This window comes from Emys orbicularis, chromosome 1 (genome assembly GCF_028017835.1).
Source record: "Emys orbicularis isolate rEmyOrb1 chromosome 1, rEmyOrb1.hap1, whole genome shotgun sequence".
NCBI classification, from domain to species: Eukaryota; Metazoa; Chordata; order Testudines; family Emydidae; genus Emys; species Emys orbicularis.
In genome coordinates this window covers 167,559,955-167,577,537 of record NC_088683.1, presented here as the reverse complement: position 1 = coordinate 167,577,537, position 17,583 = coordinate 167,559,955, and the positions used below count along the sequence as shown (strand labels likewise).

The 17,583-nt window shown below is 42.2% G+C and overlaps 1 protein-coding gene across 1 annotated transcript in view; it reads left to right on the top strand.

The window, feature by feature from the left end:
* Positions 1-17,583, top strand: part of ABI3BP (ABI family member 3 binding protein) — a 302,067-nt gene that overhangs the window by 205,535 nt on the left and 78,949 nt on the right. The window contains exons 34-38 of the mRNA XM_065423543.1: positions 3,917-3,991; positions 8,699-8,776; positions 13,670-13,744; positions 14,566-14,640; positions 15,127-15,201. Of these exons, the coding sequence (XP_065279615.1) occupies positions 3,917-3,991; positions 8,699-8,776; positions 13,670-13,744; positions 14,566-14,640; positions 15,127-15,201 (378 nt within the window). The remainder of the gene's footprint in view (positions 1-3,916; positions 3,992-8,698; positions 8,777-13,669; positions 13,745-14,565; positions 14,641-15,126; positions 15,202-17,583) is intronic.

Genomic DNA, 17,583 nt, shown 5'->3' with positions numbered 1-17,583 from the left:
CACTCTCTGTTCGACCTTGTATTTAGCTGTGACACTCTGAATATCTTTCCCAGACCTGAAGAAGAGCTCTGCATAAGCTCCAAAGCTTCTGTCTCTCACCAGTAGATGTTGGTCCAATAAAAGATATGACCTCACTCACCTTGTCTAACTAATATTTTTTCTTGGTGAATAATTCCATTATTTTGTGTAATTAGATGACCGAGAGTTTTAGAAAGTCTCACGTTAAATCAATGCACTTTTTAGAAGCAATATTATTCATAAAAGTACTTATCCAAGTTATTGCAAAAAACTAAATAAGTGCAGTAGTAAATGAAAAGCAGTACTCCAGCTGTTTGGGAAATAGAGATTCTGTATTCCAGCTGAGGATTTGTGGAGGGTGAGGGAGTGGCAAAGATGGTTTTAGCCTGTACCCACAGTGTTCAGGCTTCTCTTACTTATGCCTAGCTGCTCTTGGTCCCAAGGAAGGGGTGACATATAGCTGCTATGGCATCTCTATGGCACCCAGCAATTCCCTTTACACAAGGTGACTGTCTAGAGGGCACCAGGTTTAAGGCTTCTTTGTGAATTATTGTTTATCTCTGCATTTTCCTTTATGCCTCCTCCAAGAACTAGTACAATACCAGGCACACAGCTAACACTTAATTTTTACTATAACTGGATTCAGAGCTTACAGAATGCCACCATTCAAGACACTGCCATCAGCTGACTCTCAGCCAATTATTTTGGCTTTCATAGAAGCTACCAGGCACTGCTGCTCAAAGCCCAAGTGACTGCAAATCCTTCATAAGGCTGTACTTCTGCCATGTGATTGGTGCTTTAGGTGGTGGTGGTTTTATGTGGAAAGTTTACCAGCCTCACTGCCATTGCCAGAAGCAAAATCCAAATAGAAACACTTCACACTAACTTAGTGACCTAAATAAATTTGCTGTGTTTTCCATCACAGCTATTTTTGTTTCACTGTTCACATTTGACTGATATTTTTCAACTGTTACTGAACAAAAATCAGCAGTGTTAATTTTATACTAAAAGCTTTTTTTTATACAAGAGTGTTCCGAGGGAAATTTGGAGTCACTTTTTCTCTTTAACGCCTCTCAAAAGTTGTCTAGGGAAAGACAGGCAAAGCTTTAAGGAGCAATTTATGCCTTCATATATGAGCACAACTCTCACTGATGTTGAATGTCTATATCAGGGGTCGGCAACCTTTCAGAAGTGGTGTGCCGAGTCTTCATTTATTCACTCTAATTTAAGGTTTTGCGTGCCGGTGATACATTTTAACATTTTTAGAAGGTCTCTTTCTATAAGTCTATATTCTATAACGAAACTGTTGTATGTAAAGTAAACAAGGTTTTCAAAATGTTTAAGAAGCGTCATTTAAAATTAAATTAAAATGCTGATCTTACGCCACCAGCCTGCTCAGCTTGCTGCCAGCCTGGGGTTCTGTTCACCTAGACCGGCAGAGGGCTGATCAGGGCCTGCGGCCGGGACCCCAGACCTGGTGGGGGGGGTGTTTCAGGGGTCAAGGCAGAGGGCTGGGGGAGGGGGTTCAGGGCAGAAGGCTGGGGTGTGTGTGTGGGGGGGTCAGAGATCAGGCCAGAGGTCTGGGGACTGGGGGGGTGCAGGGCAGAAGGCTGGGTGTGTGTTGGGGTGGGGGGGTTCAGGGCAGAGGGCTGGGGGTGGGGGGTGCAGGGCAGAAGGCTGGGTGTGTGTTGAGGTGTGCGGGGTTCATGGCAGAAGGCTTGGGGGTATGGGGGTGCAGGGCAGAAGGCTGAGTGTGGGGGGGGGTTCAGGGCAGAGGGATGGGGCTGTGGTGGTGCAGGGCAGAAGGCTGGGTGTGTGTTGGGGTGGGGGGTGCAGGGCAGAAGGCTGGGTGTGTGTTGGGGGGGGTTCATGGCAGAGGGCTGGGAGTGTGGGGGGTGCAGGGCAGAAGGCTGGGTGTGTGTTGGGGTGGGGGGGTTCAGGGCAGAGGGCTGGGGGTGGGGGGTGCAGGGCAGAAGGCTGGTGTGTGTTGGGGTGTGGGGGGTTCAGGGCAGAGGGATGGGGCTGTGGGGGTGCACGGCAGAAGGCTGGGTGTGTGTTGGGGTGTGCGGGGTTCATGGCAGAAGGCTGGGGGTATGGGGGTGCAGGGCAGAAGGCTGAGTGTGGGGGGGGGTTCAGGGCAGAGGGATGGGGCTGTGGTGGTGCAGGGCAGAAGGCTGGGTGTGTGTTGGGGTGGGGGGTGCAGGGCAGAAGGCTGGGTGTGTGTTGGGGTGGGGGGTTCATGGCAGAGGGCTGGGGGTGTGTGGGGTTGCAGGGCAGAAGGCTGGGTGTGTGTTGGGGTGTGGGGGGTTCAGGGCAGAGGGCTGGGGGTGCAGGGCAGAAGGCTGAGTGTGTGTAGGGGGTTCAGGGCAGAGGGCTGGGGTATGGGGGTGCAGGGCAGAAGGCTGGGTGTGTGTTGGGGTGTGGGGGGTTCAGGGCAGAGGGATGGGGATGTGTGGAGTTGCAGGGCAGAAGGCTGGGTGTGTGTTGGGGTGTGGGGGGTTCAGGGCAGAGGGCTGGGGGTGCAGGGCAGAAGGCTGAGTGTGTGTAGGGGGTTCAGGGCAGAGGGCTGGGGTATGGGGGTGCAGGGCAGAAGGCTGAGTGTGTGGGGGGGTTCAGGGCAGAGGGATGGGTGTGTGTTGGGGTGGGGGGATGCAGGGCAGAGGGGTGGGGGGTGCTCAGCAGAAGGCTGGGGTGCTCGGCTCGTGGGGGTGCTCCCAGCCCCCTGCCCTGAGCGGCTCAAGGCAGGGGGCTGGAAGGGATATGCCCTGTTCCACCCCCTTCCCCCAGGCTCCGTCCCTACCTCCTCTATGGAGCAGGGAGCATGCTGCCGCTCTTCCCCCTCCCCCTCGCTAGGGCCATCAGCTGATTGGCCAGGGACCAAGAGGAGGTGGGGCAGGAAAGCACCACGCAGGGGGCAGAAGCGGGGGAGGGAGGAAGCTTGGCTGCCGCAGAACCAAGCTTCTGCCTTCTGCCCCCGCAGGGGAGAGCAGTGGGGGGGGGGGCTGGGGGCCCGGACCACGGCAGGGAGCTGCGTGCCACTCAGAATCGGCTCGCATGCCGTGTTTGGCACGCGTGCCGTAGGTTGCCGACCCCTGGTCTATATGGAAGACTCACACCTGTGTTCAAGCATGCATTTGAAGGCACAATTTGACTCTTAAAATGCCTACTATAAAGATTTATCCCAGTCCTGAGAGACACTGATCAACTATTGACTCCCTGCAGCTCCTACCTGTGCTCAATCCATCACTTGGCCCACTTTTTAGAGTTAAGATGTGTTAAGTATCTACTGATAACTAAAAGAGAACTTATTGTGTATTAACATTGAAAAGGCATGGATCAGTCTAAAGAGAATTATTCTATCCTTCAATGATTCGTTAAACTTTATTCTGTTTTGTGATCTAAAAAACCTCTGTTGTTTGGAACTGAGGATTTCTATCCATTCTGTTTTCTTCACATGAAAATCTCACTTCCATTCTCTTGTACTTTCTCATTTCATTGATATCTACAGGAGTTAAGCATGCATATCATGAAGAGAAGTGCCTGGGGCACAGCAGCTGTTCACTTTGAAACACAAATGGAAAGATCTCAGTCATCCTGCAGCCATGTCTGTCTGTGTTAATAAATTCTTCTCTTAATCCTTGTTCATCTTGACTCCAAACAGGACAAGGACGTCTGTCCCTTGCTTGCTTGATCATTTTTCAAATGCTTTCACATGCCAGGCCATCATTTCTCTTTTAAAGGCTTGTGTACATATGACTTTCAGCCTTCTTCACTGTCCCCATAAAATTTTTGTTTCCTTGTTTCAGGCAGAGGGCTTGCAGTGTCTGTGGCTTTACACCTGCTGTTAGACTTTTATTCCTGGAGAGGGTAAACATTTATAAGAGGTTCTTTCTTTCAGTTCCAAAAGAAACTCAGCAGGTTCCTTCCAAACTTAAAACATCACCTAGTCCAGATGTGCCACACACTAAACCTGGTAAATTATTTTGCATTTCATTATGCTTAAGTTCACATTTTTAGCAACTATTCTACAGTGGACTGTTGGGGGGGGAAATGGTAACAGCAGAAATGCTACTAACATTTTATCATTATAGCTAAAGAAGTCTCCATTTTACTGCAGTTAAGTAGTGAGTCTGATGAAAACAAAGGGGCTTTTATATCCTACCGGGGGAGCTGGTAGCAACCCCTTTATTTAAGTTGCCTAACACATTCCATTATAAAAGATTCTTGTAATTTATATTTAAGAAACTTTCACACTTCCATTGTTTGCAGGATGCCTTGGGAATTTGGCAGAGAAAAAGGCCTTAGACTAGGAAAGTGGTGGTTCCCTTATCTCATCAAGGTCCTTTCAGGTTCAGCTGAGGTCTAAACTGTTAAAAATCATCATTTCTCTCTGGTCAATTGCATTCCTCAGGAAAATTTTGGCAGCATGCCGAAACAATAACTAAACAAACAAACAATTCAAAGTGTCCAGTTCACACCACCCCCAAAGCACCAGCAGTAGAGCACACTGCTTTGGGAACATCTGGAGCCTGCCAGAACAGCTGTAGCAGCGGGATATGTGTCAGTATAGCGAGAGAGCTGAGCCAGGCTCACCACACACCTTAGGCCCAGCACAGGAACTCAGTGTCCTTTATATCCCCCCCACACTTTGGGGCACCATATAAGGCAAGAGCTGCCCCAACTCCTGGACAGGAAGTGGGGAGGGCAGGAAACAAGGAGAGCTGGGCCAGGCCAGGCTCCCTTTAGCCACCCTGGAACCTGCATATAGTGCCTGTGGCCCATTCCACCCTCTCTGGGATAACAGCCTTCTCTGGATGCCAGCTAATGTAGTTAGTGCTGTAGTTCAAATGATAGAAATCTGTGCTGAAGATTCAGGGTTCAAATCCTGCTGTTGATGGCATGATGGTAGGCTGTCACAGTTGCACATAATAGAATTTGTTTTTACCTTTTTCTTCTTGAAAAAAATAACTAGGCAATTACATACAAAAATACATTAAAAGAATGTTATTTAACTTGCAAAGTCAAGTACCCAACGGTTAGAAAGTGCCAGATTTATGCTTAGCCATGAAGCCTTAATTCTGTCCCCTTATGTGCATTCGTTATGATACTATCTTTAATTATATCAAGTATCAGAGGGGTAGCCGTGTTAGTCTGGATCTGTAAAAAGCAACAAAGAGTCCTGTGGCACCTTATAGACTAACAGATGTATTGGAGCATAAGCTTTCATGGGTGAATACCCACTTCGTCAGACGCATGTAATGGAAATTTCCAGAGGCAGGTATAAATATGCAGGCAAGAATCAGTCTGGAGATAATGAGGTTAGTTCAATCAGGGAGGGTGAGGCCCTCTGCTAGCAGTTGAGGTGTGAACACCAAGGGAGGAGAAACTGCTTTTGTAGTTGGCTAGCCATTCACAGTCTTTGTTTAATCCTGAGGTGATGGTGTCAAATTTGCGAATGAACTGAAGCTCAGCAGTTTCTCTTTGAAGTCTGGTCCTGAAGTTTTTTTGCTGTAAGATGGCTACCTTAAAATCTGCTATTGTGTGGCCAGGAAGGTTGAAGTGTTCTCCTACAGGTTTTTGTATATTGCCATTCCTAATATCTGACTTGTGTCCATTTATCCTTTTACGTAGGGACTGTCCAGTTTGGCCAATGTACATAGCAGAGGGGCATTGCTGGCACATGATGGCGTATATAACATTGGTGGACGTGAAGGTGAATGAACCGGTGATGTTGTTGCTGATCTGGTTAGGTCCTGTGATGGTGTCGCTGGTGTAGATATGTGGGCAGAGTTGGCATCGAGGTTTGTTGCATGGATTGGTTCCTGAGTTAGAGTTGTTATGGTGTGTTGTGTGGTTGCTGGTGAGAATATGGTTTTGTTTGTTTGTTGCATGGATTGGTTCCTGAGTTAGAGTTGTTATGGTGCGTTGTGTGGTTGCTGGTGAGAATATGCTTAAGGTTGGCGGGTTGTCTGTGGGCGAGGACTGGCCTGCCTCCCTGTGAAAGCGAGGGATCATTGTCCAGGCTGGGTTGTAGATCACTGATGATGCATTGGAGAGGTTTAAGCTGAGGACTGTAGGTGATTGCCAGTGGAGTTCTGTTGGTTTGTTTCTTGGGCTTGTCTTGCAGCAGGAGGCTTCTGGGTACACGTCTGGCTCTGTTGATTTGTTTCCTTATTTCCTCGTGCGGGTATCGTAGTTTTGAGAATGCTTGGTGAAGATCTTGTAGGTGTTGGTCTCTGTCTGAGGGGTTGGAGCAAATGCGGTTGTACCTCAGCGCTTGGCTGTAGACGATGGATCGTGTGGTGTGTCCGAGATGGAAGCTGGAGGCATGAAGGTAGGCATAGCAGTCGGTGGGTTTTCGGTATAGGGTGGTGTTAACGTGACGGTCACTTATTTGTACTGTGGTGTCTAGGAAGTGGACCTCCCGTGTAGATTGGTCCAGGCTGAGGTTGATGGTGGGGTGGAAGCTGTTGAAATCGTGCTGGAATTCTTCCAGAGTCTCCTTCCCATGGGTCCAGATGGTGAAGATGTCGTCAATGTAGCGTAGGTAGAGAAGGGGTGTGAGTGGATGAGAGCTGAGGAAGTGTTGTTCCAGGTCAGCCATAAAAATGTTGGCATATTGTGGGGCCATGCGGGTGCCCATAGTGGTGCCACTGGTCTGGAGGTATATATTGTCACCAAATTTGAAATAATTGTGCGTGAGGATAAAGTCACAGAGCTCAGCAACCAGTTGTACTGTGTCATCATCAGGGATACTGTTCCTGACAGCTTGTATTCCATCTGTGTGTGGTATGTTTGTGTAGAGAGCCTCCACATCCATGGTGGCTAGGATGGTGTTTTCTGGAAGATCACCAATGCATTGTAGTTTTCTCAGGAAATCAGTGGTGTCACGGAGATAGCTGGGAGTGCTGGTGGCGTAGGGTCTGAGCAGAGAGTCCACATATCCGGATAGTCCTAATTATATCGTCACTATTTGTTCCATAGGACCCCTGCCTGATTTAGAACACAGGATGGACAAACAAAAGTGCAGCAATTAAGTTCATGTGAATCTGGCATTTCCTAACTTTACAACTTACATAACATTCTCCTTACATTGTTTTGTGTATCTAATTTATTATTTATATTACAGTAAGACCCAGAATATTCTAGTCAATGTACAAAAGGCAGACCCTGTGCTGAAGAGTAAAATTTAAAAGAAAAAAAGGTTTATTAAAAGTACTACAGATCGGAGGTATTTTATAAACATATAAGATAGATAAAGCATGAGAAATCATATTGTTAAGGTTCTACGGCTGGCGCAATTTCTCGGAGAGTATAGAAATGTAATCAATATGAGAAACACTAACACTGTGCTGACACGTATCTCTTACTCTGATACTTTGTCATGTAACACAAACTTTCCACCATCATCATTGATCCTTATCTCTCCTTAGACTCCTCTGTATGGTCCGCATGGGTTTTAACCAGAGCTAATTGAAAAACCAAAATTTTTCCTGTGACAAATTTCAAATGAATTTTTTTTTATTTCAGAATTTGTCTATTGAAATATTTCAGTTTTCCTATGAGAAGTCTGAACAATTTGAAATGAATTTTTAATGAACATTTCAAAAAGAAAAAGAGTGTTTTGTTTTGACTTAAAATGGCAGTTTATTTGTTTTTTTTGGTATAAAAATAAAAATTTATGTCAAATGAAATGAAATTTTTCATTTCAAATTGACAAACTGACTTAAAACGTTCCATTTTGTTTTGGGTTTTTTTTAAACCACAAAACCAAACCAAAACATTTTAAGTCAAAATTAAAAATTTTTGTTCAGAAATTCCCTGCAGGAAAACCAAATTTTTAATCAGAATCGATATTTACTGTGAAAAATTTCAGTTTTGACAAAACCATAATTTTTGGTGGGAAAACCTTCCTCGTGAAAAATTTTGGTCACCTCTGGTTTTAACCATACTTAGTCAGAAACTGTTGTAACAACCATTGCAAAGCTAAGTATGTTACAGCTCTGCCCCGATATAACACGAATTCAGATATAACGTGGTAAAGCAGTGTTCCGGGGGGAGGCAGGGCTGCGCACTCCGGCGGATCAAAGCAAGTTCGATGTAACACGGTTTCACCTATAACACGGTAAGATTTTTTGGCTCCCGAGGACAGCGTTATATCGGGGTAGAGGTGTATTAACTATACCATCGGAAAACTAATACACATGCTCAGGCACAGTTAAGAGTTCTCCTATTTCATCCCTGTGCACAGTATGATTACTTTGTACTAACAGGGCCCTGAACCAAAACACTGGATCGAATTGCTTTTCAGCCTTCAGGGAAATCTGGATCTCGATCTGAATTTTGCTGCCTAGACCAGTCTATCTTTACTTTATACACACATAGACATATCTGTAAAGAGAGCCTACTACAGAGAATTTTCATATAAACAAGGAACAGCATGAACGTAGAGTATAGTGCCACCATGTTTTAAATGTTTTTCTCTTTAAAAAAAACAAAACAAACCTCAAAACTCCTTTTAAATAAAGCCTAAGAGTAGCTACTTATATCTTGTAAGTCTCTGATTGCAAATGCTTGCTGCTATTTTAAAACATCCTGGGCCAGATCTTCATCTGGTATAAATTGTGTAGCTTCATTGAGTCCCTTCATCTCTCTCAGGATTTATCTACATTTTTTCCAGCAGAAGTCATTCGATCCCTTCAAGAGCCAGTCACTGCTACAACTCCTCATTCTCTTGAACGAGCAAAAGCAACACTGGGTAATAATATTTATTCAATAGGTAGTCACTTTGTTTTGTTTGTTTTCATTCTCATCAGAGAAGAAATTCCAAGGAGAAGCTCATTTTATGCCATTAAATGTAATCATCAAACTTTCCTCTGCTTCTAGATGCATGCTTGTCCTTTGGACTGTGCAAACAATGTTGTTTGCGCTTCCTCACATGAATAAATTTTTTTTTGTAGCAGCAGCACCCTTCAGCCCAATCTGAATTTTTTAATTCATAACAAATGGAGAAAATGAATCCTGCTTCTGTTTCCTTTGTCTCTGGGAAAATAGCAGTCGTACATTCTGCTATCTTACTTGGGAAAGACCACATACTAGAATTGCTCTTTGATAACTGTACAATCAGATCTAACTGGGTGTAGTGTGCTTTTTAGGATTTTTATGAGCTTTTCGGATAGGTGACTTGCCTCTCAGGCTTCTTCCCAGAGTAAGATACTTCTCAATCTTTGGGCTTGTCCACGCAGAGACTTAGTGTGCGACAAGTTGGGATGTAAATCTACAATGCACTAACCTGCCACGTACTAGCCGGCCATGTGGACTCTGCTACCATGCTGTAAAAGTTCTGTGGTGCCCACACTACAGAACTTCTAGTGCGTGATACCAGGGTCTACTTGGTGACTTAGTGTGTGGCAGGCTAGCACACTGTAGATTTACATCTATTCTTCAAGATAGTTAAGTTCAAAGCAGACTGCAAAGAGTTACAAAGGGACCTCACAAAACAGGGTGACTGGGCAACAAAATGGCAGATGAAATTCAGTATTGCTAAATGCAAAGTAGTGCACATTGAAAAACATAATCCCAACTATACATACAAAATGATGGGGTCTAAATTAGCTGTTACCACTCATGAAAGAGATTTTGGAGTCATTGTGGATAGTTCTCTGAAAACATCCACTCAATATGCAGCAGCAGTCAAAAATGTTGGGAATCATTTGGAAAAGGATAGCTAATAAGACAGAAAATATCTTATTGCCTCTATATAAATCCATGGCGTGCCCTCAATTTGAATACTGTGTGCAGATGTGGTTGCCCCATCTCAAAAAAGATATACTGGAATTGGAAAAGGTACAGAAAAGGACAACAAACATAGGGGTATGGAACAGCTTCCTTATGAGGAGAGATTAATAAGACTGGGACTTTTCAACTTGGAAAAGAGATGACTGGGAGCAATATGGTCTATAAAATCATGACTGGTATGGGAAAGTAAATAAGGAAGTGTTACCAGATTAAATTAATAAGCAGCAAGTTTAAAACAAAAGGAAGTATTTCTTCACACAATGCACAGTCAACCTGTGGAACTCTTTGCCAGAGGATGTTGTGAAGGCCAAGACTATAACGGGGTTCAAAAAAGAACTAGAGAAGTTCATGTAAGATAGGTCCATCAATGGCTATTAGCCAGGATGGGCAGGGATGATGTTCTTAGCCTTTGTTTGCCAGAAGCTGGGAATGGGTAAGAGGGGATGGATCCCTTGGTGATTACCTGTTCTGTTCATTCCCTCAAGCACCTGGCATTGACCTCTGTCAGAAGATAGGATACTGGGCTAGATGGACCATTGGTCTGACCTAGTATGGCCATTCTTATGTTCTTATCCCAACTTGCCATGCACTAAGTCTTTGTGTGGACAAACCCTTTCTGTTTATCTTCAGTCAGCTCCTTTGAAACAGGACTATGTTAATGCAAACTATATACCTTCTAGTTCCAGCCAACATGGTCTAAATGGGGCAGTTAGAGCACAGCATATTAGAGCACTGTGTACAAGTCACAACTTCTGAATGCGCTTTACTGCACTGTGTAGACAAGCCCTTAGAATCTGATTGTATCTTGGGCTTCCCATTACTTCAAGTCCAACTCTGGAAACCAGACAATTACTATCTCCGAGTTACCATTTTCCTTTTCACTCAACTTCCTAGAACTGGATTGCCCTTCATGCTCCTTGTTTTTTGTTTTTGTTTTTTCTCCCTTTCTAGTTTGATAAGATCATCTTTCCTGTCTTGCCTTTACTTCTCGATTGTAATAGAAATTTCAGCTCTCTAAGGCTTTCTTTGAGGCAGTCAGCCTCTTAGCGCTCCCTCCACCCCCAATCACATCACCTAGCCTAATTAGAAACAAATTCAAGGTGCCTACGTACCTTGGGGAATCTTTTTCTTCACACAGTATGAATTTTCTAGGAGAAAATGTTTAAATCTTCAAAACATGTGACAGGGATTTGAAGGGGATTTCAATGCATACATTTGCTGCACCCAAAAAAGAGAGTGAGAACTCTGTTTTTCTCCGACACATGCAATGTTGCCTCACAAGTTCTTTTTTTCTGTTCTGTAATACAGTATGGAAATCCAGGAGCATTATCCTTCCATGAGATCATCCTGCCAGTCAGTGTGTTCCTTGTCTCTCTCCTCAACTCTACAATGGAAAAAAAGGATGGCTCTTTTACAGCTAGGACTGTCTATATGGCTAAATCCTGATTTTGAAATGCATAATCTCAAGTGCCATTTCCAGCTACTCAGGAGGATCTTAGGAAAGGAATAGGAAAATGATTGATACTTTTGCTCAGGACTCTGGGAAAAACACTTCCAATATCTCAACAGACTTTTTCAATGAGTAGAATTTGGTGAAATAAAGCAATGTTTACTTGTGGGGGTTTTTAATGAAGTTTTCCTGTGTCTGAGTGAATTGGAACAATTTAAATTTCCAAATTTTTCAATATTATTTTATAGAAAATATTTTTCATTATCTGAACATTTGCAGCGACAGTAGAACTACTTTCTAAAAAATCACATTTTTGAAATAGAGGATGGAGGTGATATTGCCTCATAAAAACCACATGATTAAGTTGGGTAAGCAGTGGGCTGAAAGCTAGGTGGTTATCCTACAGTGGCATCTTTTAAAAAGCACACAAGCATGAATTTTTATGTTAAAATGGTCTTTTCATGTGAGATGTTTCAGGAAAGTGGCTTGTTCCTTTTTCTCAGGCTTTCTATGCATAATTTAAACCTGCCTAGATTTTTTTGAAAATTGAAATTTAGTGATCGCAAAATGTGGAACAAATTTGCAAAAAAGTCACACAAGTGTTCCTGGCATTTTTTTAAACAGTTTTACCCAACTCTGTTAATAAGGACATCACCTACAATATTTCACTCAAAGTTTCCTTTCCTTGATAGTTCTTAAGATCAAGGAGATTTCCTAATATGTTGAGATTTCATCTTTTCCAGTCAGAAGAGACTTGACTTATAGAACAGACAAGTGTTGCTGGAAATGTAATATCAGATGTACAGAAACGGATATCCAAATATGTAACACTCTTCATTGTCTCTCATAAATTCAACTCATTAAGACATTATTAAAAAGGTAGTGTATTTATTGAAAGGTGTTTCCTGCACCTTTGGTTTGGTTTTGAGCTCTTTACACAGTTTATATATGACAACTGAAAGAAAACTGTAGGACTCCAACCACCACCATAGACCATACAAAAATCAAAATGGACCACCTACAATCTCTTCCCAATTCCAAACAGCAGCTCTCAAACCCATCTTTCCAATCACCTCAACTAGCTCCCAGTCAGCTCTCTCAGGAAAAGGTTGGGTGGAACATAAGCCACACCATTTTTATTCTGAACTTTAATTATTCATGTCCCAGTAGGAGAGTTTCTGAATGAATCTAAGGGAGATACTCTTTATTTGAGCTTGTGAGCAGAAATAAAATTTACAATGAAAAAAAAAATCTATCGGTCATAGTGAGAAGATGGATGCTTCTGAGAGTAGGGTGTATTAATTAGAGTGCATCTCTCCAACTATCTTAATCAGTGATCTAAGTCATCTGGCCTCAGCTTTGTAGATAGATCTTAGCCAATGTTTTGAAAATTAAATTGGTGCAACTTTTTCTCCATCTCAGTAGATACTAATCGCTGGTTTATACTATTTCTTGGTAACTCCCAAAATTAAAGCTCTTTCTATTACTTGAATATTTTACTAAAACAATGTCCTATTTTTGCTCTGAAAGAGGAAAAGAATCAGTACTTGATGTATGCATTGGCAGTCACTTGTGAGCTATCTACATCTTCACCAGATATTATTGTATATACGTTAGGTTACTTGAGATCCCACACGTGGGGCGAAAAGGTTCTTCAACATGTGGGTTTATAATTTTTTTATTTGAATTTCCTTTAACACCCAAATGTCCACACTCTGGTGAATTGTCCTATTATGAGGATATGATAGAAAAGTTATGGACAGGGACTAAGTTTTTCACACCAATATGGATCACAGACCCCACCAGTACCACTAAAAAAAAATTAGCCATAAATACTAAGCATATTCCCAATAATATTTGTTTTCAGTTGAGGATATGCCGCATGGCAAGAGTTCTCGGCTGAAAGATATGGAGATCAACTTAGAATTGAGTAATTTTGTAAGCTGGAATTGGGAAGCTGATCCATAGATCCAGTTAGGTGGAGTGGGGGACTAACAGGAAAATAACATAGTGTCAAATCTGTCCTCAGGCATTCACGTACAGAAGGAGAATTTGGCCAGTAGTGTCTGAATAAATTATCTTTTGTCAGGTTAGTTTGAGCAGCCCCTTCGTTTTAACATGTTCTGTATCTTTTTGTCAACTTTCTCCTGTTTCAGCCAAAGGTGGATGTTCTCATAACACTGGGAATGCCACCCACTTCAGACACAGCAATTACTATTGAAACAAAATGCAGTGTAATTTTTTCTTCTTTTTTGGCCATGCATACTAAGTGATTTTCAGCATTGCTCTTGCACAATTTGCCTCACAGGCTATTGGACACACATTTCCTTGAAGGCTGCAATCACTGTGTTTCCTTAAAGAAATTTGCTATTATAATCCAGGGATGTTTTTTTTTTATTTCAGCTTCAAGTGAAAAACCATTCATTCCTACTAAACCAAAAACATCCATCAAGCCAGGAATCCCACAGACTAAATCTGGTAATTGAGTCATTTTTGTAATTCTGTATATTGAGGTTTAATCATTCGTTTAGCCAAACCTCAGTTGTTGTGCTTTTCAGAAGCATTCAGCCAATTTCTCTTTAGTTATTCCTGTGCAGCTCTAGTCGGTTGTGTTGCACTGGGGTAAGCGATGGCAAAATGTACACCTCTGCATATGAAAACCAAAAATACTTTAAAGCTGACAGATTTATTGTCCCAAAAAGGAGAGGCTGAACCCCGTGCCACTATTTCTCATTCCCTAAGGATTTTCAAGGAATGGCACATGATGAACCATCATTGTTTCAGCACTGGAAGATTCACTGTTTTGTTTTGTTTTTTAAAAAAGAGTTTGGGTGGCTGCATATATCAGACCCTTTCTAATTACTTTCTAGTCATTTCTCTTATCTGTGTCTTACTCTTCCCATATGGGGATCATTATAATGATCTCCTTTGTAAAGTGCTTTGAGATGTACCAATTAGAAGTGCTATATAAGAGCTTAGTAGTAGTATTATATTAGAACAAAAACAATTTTAAAATGGATACTTCTATATCTATCTTGCTACTGATTTTATATTGTTTTACAAATATAAAGCAAGAAGCTACAAGGAACATCTTAGTCAATTTGTTTCTGTCAACAGTCAGTACAATTTATACTGTGTTATGCTGTGATTTGTAAATTGACCCTTTTGGGGGGGGTCAGTAATAACCCAAATGCTACCTATTTCCATTGCAGTTTTTGTTTTATCTTGTGTGCAAAACCGAAGTTCATCAATTCTTTTTTATTTTAGTATCTAAGATTCTTTGCATTTTTCCCCAACAGCAATACATCGAACATCCCCGCAGCCACTCATAACAAAACCTTCTGTCACCTCTAAACAGACAAAGGCAACGATGGGTAAAGAAGTTTCCTTACTGCAATTGTTATATTGGTATTTTTCCCTTTTCACCAAAGAAAACTCTTCTAGAAAACATGTTCTAGAAGAGTTTTATTTTGTGCTGCAACATTTCATTCTCCTTCTACATGTATGCACATCCTTTGCCATGGAAGACTCACAGCTCTGTCTTAGAAATGATCTCTCTGCCACTCTGCCAAACCTGCTCAGAAGCACCCATTAACCTATTTCTTATCTATCTGTCAAAACTGAGTGGTCTCATTTTCTCAGAGCATCAGAATTGTGGCCACTTTGATCACTATATCAAGTCATCCCCCGGCGCAGCACTCTTAATTTTCTTCCTTTTGAGCAGTCATTTTATTTCAGCTTCCAGAAAACCATGAAAATGTTATTTTCTTTATTGCAGGCTTTTATTTTCTGTGGGCTAAACATGGCATTGAACTATGATTCCTGAAGAATACAATAATAATCCTGCTCCTTTCTTTCAGCTCCAAAAGAAACACGACTCATTCCATCCAAACCCAAAACGTCTATCAGGCCAGAAGTACTGCAGACTAAACCTGGTAATTGCATTATTTCTGTAATTCGGTATAGAGGCTTACAATCTTTAAAAATGTTATTGTGGCACTAGCTTAGCTACACATGCTGACATTGGTTAGTGCCTTGAGGATTTGACAAACATGGCATATTGAAAGATATTACAATCATTTTATTTAATTGAGCACACAATAGTGAATTGTAAAAGAAGAGGACACTGAAAGGACTAGCGTGACTTGAATCTCTCCTTGTGGAAAGCAGGTGACAAGTCAGCCATTTGTTCAAGGTCGTTTCGTGTTGAATTTAAGTAATATCCATGGATTGTTTTTAACCCATAGAACCCCTTGATGTGTCTTTGATATATATTCATTTCTATCGCGGCCATCATTCTTCTTATGGAAATTATTGTATGAAAGGGAACCGTAAATTGGTAAGGCTTTCCTCACCTTTTCAACTATCCTCTGAACTCAGATCTCCAAATCATACTCCAAAAGAGTCCGGTGACACCAACCAAGCTCAGGCCTGCCCAAAAAAAGATAAGCCTTGTATTGTATTCTGAAGCTCATAAGACTTTACACAACTGTTCCTCTCTGGAACTTGCAGAGAGTAGAGACTTTCTGCTCTGTTTAACAGGTGCAAACTTAGAATAATGCCATGGACTTCAGTAGGTGTCTTCAGATTTACATGCATCTAACTGAAGGAAGAGTCTGGCCCAGTGACAGGGTACTTTCTAGATCACTTTGTTCCAGGCAAAAGGTTGAGTTTGTAGATCTGCATTTTCCCTAAGAGAAGAGAATCTTCTCATCAGTAATAACAATAGGAGAGATGGAAAAACTAGTGGTGACTCAGATACTATTGCAATAGGTGAATTACATGATACAGATGCACTGTTATAAGGGAGCAGACTCCTGGTTCTTCAGCCTGTGGCCACAATCCTGAAGTGTATTTGTGCACAAGAATGAGGGAAAGTTATCAAAATACTTTTGGAATCTTCCAAATATTCAGTTTTAGTTGGATTATAAAATAAGGAAAACTTTTAGGGTGAGTAATGACAGGAGGAAGCAGAGTTCTTAATTTTTCCAAAGTGGTGGCCCCAACCCTAGTCTTTGAATTGTCAATTGTATTTGCTCTTGAGGCAGACGTAGTTGATGATGATATTTTTAATCATTTCCTTTTTCTCAATCCTCTAGCACTGTGAGAGAATGTAATCAATAGCTCTGTTTTTTAGAGAATTGTACATTTTTTGTTGTACCTCAAATAAAAATTGAAACAGATAGTTAATAAAAGAGAAGGTTAACTTTTTAAAGGATGATTTTTAAAGACATCGTATAAGTAACCAAAGTCACTCTTATGGGAGGAATCAGTTGACTAGAGCTATCAGTGGTTGCATCAGTGGACATTAGTGTTAGCACAACTGTGAAGCGTGCATGTGAGAAGAGGATGGTGAGGAAATTTAAAATATACAACATATAATAGGAAAAGCATTTTTCCTATACATGTGAATACTTTTAAGTATTTGAAAAATGAACTTTCTGTAGCAGGCAATTGTTTAATTAGAATGCTATTTTATCTTGTAAAAGAAAAACCTGGTCTTTGATCCTGACCCCGCATACTACTAAGTTGACCTTTGCTTCTATCACAAGTGTCGCTGATATTTTATTTCCTACTGGTCCAAAAACAGTGCGTCTGAGATCAGTTAACCTTGTAACAGTTTATGTTGTTGATGGGTCCAAAGTGACTTTGGGCCATGAGAACTTTTTGCCAGTTTTTGTCATTACCTTTCCCCTCTGCTTTTGGAAGATGACTGAAATTATTCTTTTATCAATAGTGTGATGGGGCAAGGCCAGATGGCTATAGAAGAGTGGTGGGAGACAGATATATTAGCCCCAGGTTAAACAAATCCCTGGTACCAGGATAAGTAAATGGCAGCTGCTCCAGGTCAATTAAGACACCTGGAGCCAATTAAGAGCTTTCCAGAAGGCAGGGAGGATGCTAGGTTGATTGGGACACCTGAAGCCAATCGGGCTGGCTGAAACTAGTTAAAAGCCTCTCAGTTAGTCAGGTGGGCGCGCATGTCAGGAGCTGTGGGAGGAAGCTGTGCTGTTGGAGAGACTGAGCAGTACACACCATATTAGGCACAAGGAAGGAGGCCCTGAGGTAAGGGTGAAGTGGAGCTTGAGGAAGTGGGGGCTGCTGTGGGGAAGTAGCCCAGGGAATTGTACGTGTCCTGTTCCTAAAAGGTCAGCTATCATAGCTGATACTATTAGGGTCCCTGGGCTGGAGCCCAGAGTAGAGGGCGGGCCTGGGCTCCCCTCTTTTGCCCCCCCTCCGATTAATCACTGAGACTGGGAGACAGAGACTGTGTGAGGTAGGGTTGCTTCTCCTCACCTCCCTCGCTGGCTTATGAT